The sequence below is a fragment of the Emiliania huxleyi genome (genome assembly GCF_000372725.1).
Source record: "Emiliania huxleyi CCMP1516 chromosome Unknown EMIHUscaffold_16, whole genome shotgun sequence".
Lineage (NCBI taxonomy): Eukaryota > Haptophyta > Isochrysidales > Noelaerhabdaceae > Emiliania > Emiliania huxleyi.
Window position 1 is genome coordinate 282141 of NW_005200982.1, and position 6000 is coordinate 288140.

Genomic DNA, 6000 nt, shown 5'->3' on the forward strand with positions numbered 1-6000 from the left:
GCCGAGCCGTTCTCGATCCTCCTCTCGTGCATGCGAAGCATGAGCGCGTCGCTGCTGCCGACGGACGACAGAATGTTCAAGCGCGTGCTGCTCGAGGCCGAGTACTTTGGTGTTGATTGGCTGATTACACACGCACGTCAAGCTCAAGACGGCTCGCGCGGTGTGGACGTCGATTTATGGTGTGCAGCACGAGATTTTATTTATTTTTGATTGGTATTTTTTTTGTTTTTTTATGCGATGAGAAAGCCGTGCAGAAGTTCGACCAGGCTTGGCCTCGGCTGGACGCGGCCTTTGTCGAGGGCGTCCTCCCGGCACAGTACTTTACCCCGCCGCCCGCAAGAGAGCCCGACCTGAACTACCCGACCTTTGTGCGCCCAGAGGTGCTCAAAATCCTGCCTGCGCCGGCAAACGTGCAGGTGGTCTTTGTCAACGGCCGCGGAGACGAGCAGGATCGCAAGCGGCCAGTGGCGTACGCCGTGGTCCAGTACCCACCCCGAAAGAAGTACTCCTTCAGCAGCACGGTCATGCCACCCGGCGTCCGGCTCGAGCCACTCGTCTCCGTGGAGGGACACGAGGGGTACGGAGGGGAGAGGTGGGACACCGAGTACGGGCCGGACGAGTCGCTGTACCTTGCCTCGGAGTACGCGATGCGCCGTATCGACTACAGCGAGGATTGGCCCTCCGATGCCTCCTGGATTATCAAGCACGACAGCGACGAGACGGACAACGGTGAGCATTAGCGGGCGCAACATGCAGCTCATAGATATACGCGCACGTTTGGATGCTCTAATTACCCTCCGACGGGTTTTAAAAACAAGCCTGTGCGCTCTCTTGTTTTTGGGCACGTTCAAAGAGCATTATAATATTTCTGTGACGCCAGAAGGCAAGCCACGCATGATGATGCACGCATGATAGCAGCTCATGGTTAGAGGGAGCGGACCGTGAGTTGAGGAATCGAGGGACGCGACCCACTTCGCCACAGACGGTCCCGCGCCTCGCCCCTAAGACGGGTACACGACCGCGGCTCGTGTGCGTGTACCCGTCTTTGTCCGGAGTGAAAAGTCCAACGCGCTCGTCGGTGGCGGCTTCCCTCAACCTGCGCCGCGCTCGGCGAACCTCGACAGCACTTTCGGTGGCATGCAGCTCTTTGCGACAGAAGCCTGGAGAGCAGCTCCTCTGCTGCTCACACACTCTGCACAGTTGACACAGCCTATTGTGCGGCTGCCACAGCTGTGACAGCGATGGGCTCGCCCTCACTGGCCCTCAGTCACTTGTGCTGCGGCTTGTGTGAGCGACACTGCTCGGCGACTGCCGGCACACTGTGAGACCATGGGTTTGAGGTTAAACCACGCTACCAGCGCTTGGTCACATCGGCCCCGAGGTCAGATCCTTCTACTCTGTTGATGACAAGACTTGTCTACTGGCTGGAGCCGAGCAGGAGGGCCCAGCGCACAACCCCTGGTCAACTCAGGGTCCACACCCCGTACGTACACATAAACATCAACTACACGGTGCGAGTTCTCAAGCGAGGAAGACTTCCCAAAACCTTTGCATTACGGGCCGTGGCTCGAATTCAGTGTACGCGAGCCAGTTGCGTTGCGCAGCCTCCGTCCGGTTGAAGCCGAGCAGAATGCTGACGAGGGTCGCTCTGTCGTAGTAGTAGATGCCACGGGCGCCCAAGATGTCCAGGTGGGCGCGACCAAGGGTGAAGTGTGGAAAGGACCTGTTGGAGGTTATGACGGGCCGATTGTGCGTGGCGAACTCGGCGACAGCGAGGCCAAAGGTCTCGCCCTCCCAGCGGCCGTGGATCATTGCATCGCTGGTGCGGATCAAGTCGAACCGATCTGTCGAGCTCGGCAGGTGAATCACGTTCGGTGGGCAGCCGCGCCGCCCACAAAAGTCTTGCGTCGTGAGGAACAGAAAGAAGATATCCGGCCGCACGCCGGCGACTTCCAGGACGGCTTCGCGCGCGAACCACAAGTTGAACTGCCCTTGCCCACCGTGTCGCGCGAATACTGTCGCGTTGGATGGGATGCCAAGCGCACGACGCAAGTTGCCGCCTCCGGGCCTCGCCGCGTGCACGATGTGCGGCACGACGGGCGCGGAGCCAGGAATGCTCTGCGAGACTCGTGCGTAGGCGTCGCCGTGCGGCTGCCGACCGTCCATCACGGCGTGGACCAGATTGCGCACACCTTTGACGGTCGTATGCACGGCGTCGCGCTTGCCATACTTTTGCACGTACATGTCCGTCACCTAGGATGAAAGGTGTAAGTGTGCAGGGAGACCAATGAAACCAAGCACCTGTGCATTCATCTGCTATGGAGAAGTGTGAGTGTGCGTGCGTGTGTGTTCGCGCACGCGTGCGTGTGTGCGCGCGCGCGTGCGTGCGTGCGTGCGTGTGGGGGGGGGAGGGGGGGGCGGGGGGCAGCGCCAGGTAATGCGCACATTGGTGCTGGCTAGTATGGGATCGAGGACACTCGCGTTTGGTGACGCTGTCGGCAGACGATGGAGCGAGCTGGCACCGAAGCGTCCAATCACCAGCTTGTGCAGACGCAAGAAGATGGGGTCCTGCCAGCCGTATTTGCCCGGGATGCACAGGAAGAGCGGCTGTCGGATGCCCAGGAAGCGTTCGGTATAGTCTGCATAGTCAAAGATGGAAACGAACGCGCCACGTGTGCACACAGCCACGAAGGCGAGGCGGCGCGGCCTGTGAGCGGTGCTGGACAGCAGCCACTTCCACCAGCCCATTGTCGCATTCGTCTCTGCGCTGCATGGCGCCCGCCAGTCGGAGTCATGGCGTTTCACCTGACAGCTGCGTGCTGCGCCGCCCGGCATCCGCCACGTACACGCGTGTCAAAATGCCGAGCCCCCAGCCCGCCGGATGCGACCCACTTACTTTTACAAGAGTTCTTTTGTTACAACGAGAGCCGGAAGCCGGAGATCCCCGGGGTACCCTATTTTCTCTCGTCCCCTGGCCCAGGGCCAAGCCCCTTTGGGGCCCAGATCTACGCACAACTCCTACACCGGACCCCAGCAGATCTTCCATCCGGTGTTCTCATTCATGGCGAGCACCACGGTGCTCGCGGATTCGACTGTCCCCCTGATTGGGGGTCCGACGACGGCTACGGTGAGGACGACGGCTTCTGAGGAAGCCGTCGCCCGTGCCTTGCCTGTCGCGTGAATCGTGTTGTGCGACCGGCTTTTGTTGTACGCGAGTAAAATTCTCATTTCATCATTCGTCAGGGTATGGCCGCCCTTAGTGTCCAGACCGCTCAAGTGATTGTTCCGTTGGAGGCGACGACAGTCGGTCCGGTGGTGCCGCAGTATTTGACGCCGTTGACGAGGACGTAGTCCACCCACCCGTTGCTCTCGCAGCCCTTCTCTGGTGCGTCCGGATTGACCTGGTAGGAGGCGAGGTTGAAAGTAGGCACGTCGAGTAGCACTTCGGGCACGTTTGTGAGGGTGCATTCGTCGCCCTTTCCATACGTTCCCGGGTAGCCCTTGTTGGTGGCGCAGGATCCGCCACCTGTGATGACGCAGTGTCCTCCCGGGCTAACCAAGACCGGCAAAGGCGACGGCGACGGTGACGGCGACGGCGACTCGGACGGCGACGGTGACGGTGACTGTGCCGGTGACGGCGCGGGCGAATCCTCAGGGACTGAGGAGAAGGCAGAGGCCGAGGCCACAAGCAAGAAACAACGGCTCGCTGGAGTAGGATCTCTGCAAGTCCACGCGGAGCCGACGCTGCTGCTGCTGCCACAGAAGGCAACTCCACAGGCGTGAAGGAGAAGTCTCTCTCTCAGGCGTGCAGCGTTGCGTGATCCTGATCGGGGCACGGGGGCACACGAGCTTGAGTAATGGACATCTCTGCGCAAGAACAGGAGATCGTTGGGGTAGAGATAGTGCGCCCAGCCGTCCGCCCCAGATGTGAGATTGAATATTGAAAATGGAGGTCAGATTGCTGCCGGCCTCTGTGATCTCCAATCTCCAATCTCCAGCGTCGGCACATCTTTAGGCCGGGGATCCAGTCAGATCTCCGATCTCCATCTTCAATCCAATCTCCAACGTCGTCATCTTAGGCCGGATTCAGTCAGAACTCAGATCTCCGATCTCCATCTCCAATCTCCAATCTCCAATCTCGATTCGGGGGCCGGGGGAGGACCGGGGGGCTCAAACCTTCAAGGAGATGCGCACGCCCTATGGATTCATTCACTATGCAAAAGGATCTCCACCCTCTTTTCGCGCCATTTTGCAATCTCCGCCCACACGATGACGATCTCTAGGGACTAGGCGTCTTTGGCGCGAAGTCAGAATCTCCCCACCTCTGTCGCAAGGTCTCAAGCGACACTGCACGCACCAACTCGACATCTCAGACTCCTCTCGAGCATCTACACCGGAGAAGATTTGCCTCCACCAGTTCTTCAATCTACTGCTGCTCTTGGCACAGGAGAATGGAGAAAAAAGAGATCTCTATGTCAAAAAGCTAAAAGGCCTAAACGCTAAAGAGCCGTACGGTCTATACCAGTCCGCCCTCAAGGATCTTCCGTGTTCCGATGTGTTGGCTGTTGCGCAGAGATGTCCACGTATGACGGGCTTCTCATCCCCTGCGCGATACTTCAATCTTGTTTCAATATGCGTCCTATCGCCTATCGGCTAGATCGGCCCAATCGCACGCACACGCACATGTCATCAAGCACCGTACACGCTCACACCAATCAGGGAGTATGGAAAGGCAAAGGGGAAAACATCGACAGCGTTCGCCCCTCTCACACCCGGCTGCGAGAGGCCGCAATGTGACAGATCAGACGTTCCCAGCGGGACTGCGCGATGCTTCCGCGCGCGCCGTGAATAAGCTCCGCCCGATGCCACGCGCCGCGGAGGCGGGGCTCCTGTGGCGCGCTCGCCCGCGCGCGAAGACAGAGGGCGGGAGGTGCAACCTCGCCACTCCACTCTCGAGATCACACTCGGTGGCCCCCGCGAGAGGGGTGTGTGGCAGAGTAGGCCGGCTACACCCCCCGCGGGCACGGGGCTCGCAGGGCAGCCCGCGCCGGCGGCCGCGCCCCGTCAGAAGACGTCGAACGAGCGGGCGGGGGAGAGGTGACGTAGCGGCTCGAGCGAGGCGGGGCAGTGCCCCTCGGAGAGCGCGCGCACCACCTTTGTCTCGGTGGCCGTGCAGCCGGGGGCGGCGTCGTTTCGACGGTTCGCGGCGGCGAGCGAGAGGAGGTCGAGCCTACCGTGCGGCATACGCCAACATGAGGGCGGGAAGACGGTCTTGTGCAGCGTCTTCAGAGCACCGCGTGAGTCCAACGGAGAAGAATACAGTGAATACAGCGGAATGCGTGTGAAGACAACGGAGAAGAATACAGTGAATACAGCGGAATGCGGCCGAATACGGCTGAGTGCGTGTCTTCTCGGGCGCCAGTTGGAGCACAAGAACACGTATTCCGCTTCTAGGAGGTCGAGCCCATCAGACATGCGGCTGGCGACGGGCGGCGGCGTGGGGGGGTGCTCCGGAGCAACGCACAGCTGCGGCGACGGCTCCGAGTCTGCACCGACGCCGGCGCAGTTGACGGCGGCGACCTGGAAGCGGTACGGCACGGCGGCGACCAGGTTTGTGATGATGGCGCGCGCCTCGCTGGTGCCGGTGTCGTTGATGCCGACCTGCCACGGGGGAGGGAGAGGGGGCGGCTAGGGGAGTGTCTAGGGAAGTGTCTAGGGAGTGTCTAGGGAGTGTCTAGGGAGTGTCTGGGGAGAGTCTAGGGAGAGTCGAGGGATGTCAAGGGAGTGTCCAGGGAAGTGTCTAGGGAGTGTCTAGGGAGTGTCTCGACCTGCCACGAGATGCCGTCGTTGACCGAGACGCGGACGCGGTAGCCGGTGATGCCGGGGCCTTGGCCAGTCGGGTCGACGGGCGGGCGCCACAGCAGGTGCACGCCGCCCGCCTCGTCGGGCACCGTCACTAGCGCCGTCGGCCTGGCAGGGGGATCCTCTAGAGTTACATGC

At 61.0% G+C, this 6000-nt stretch overlaps 2 protein-coding genes across 2 annotated transcripts in view; both read right to left on the reverse strand.

Moving 5' to 3' along the window:
• Positions 1-1521: 1521 nt before the first annotated feature.
• EMIHUDRAFT_98829 (Hypothetical protein) lies at positions 1522-2748 on the reverse strand (the record flags this gene model as incomplete). Its single annotated transcript, XM_005785494.1, has 2 exons — positions 1522-2253; positions 2446-2748. The coding sequence occupies 2 exons, from the start codon at positions 2746-2748 to the stop codon at positions 1522-1524; spliced, it is 1035 nt and encodes a 344-aa protein (XP_005785551.1).
• Positions 2749-4605: 1857 nt separating this feature from the next.
• The window catches only part of EMIHUDRAFT_434036 (hypothetical protein), a gene marked incomplete at its 5' end in the record, with an annotated part of 2925 nt that continues 1530 nt past the window's right edge, over positions 4606-6000 (reverse strand). Inside the window, 3 exons of the mRNA XM_005785495.1 lie at positions 4606-5230; positions 5474-5661; positions 5829-5971. Of these exons, the coding sequence (XP_005785552.1) occupies positions 4802-5230; positions 5474-5661; positions 5829-5971 (760 nt within the window). The remainder of the gene's footprint in view (positions 5231-5473; positions 5662-5828; positions 5972-6000) is intronic.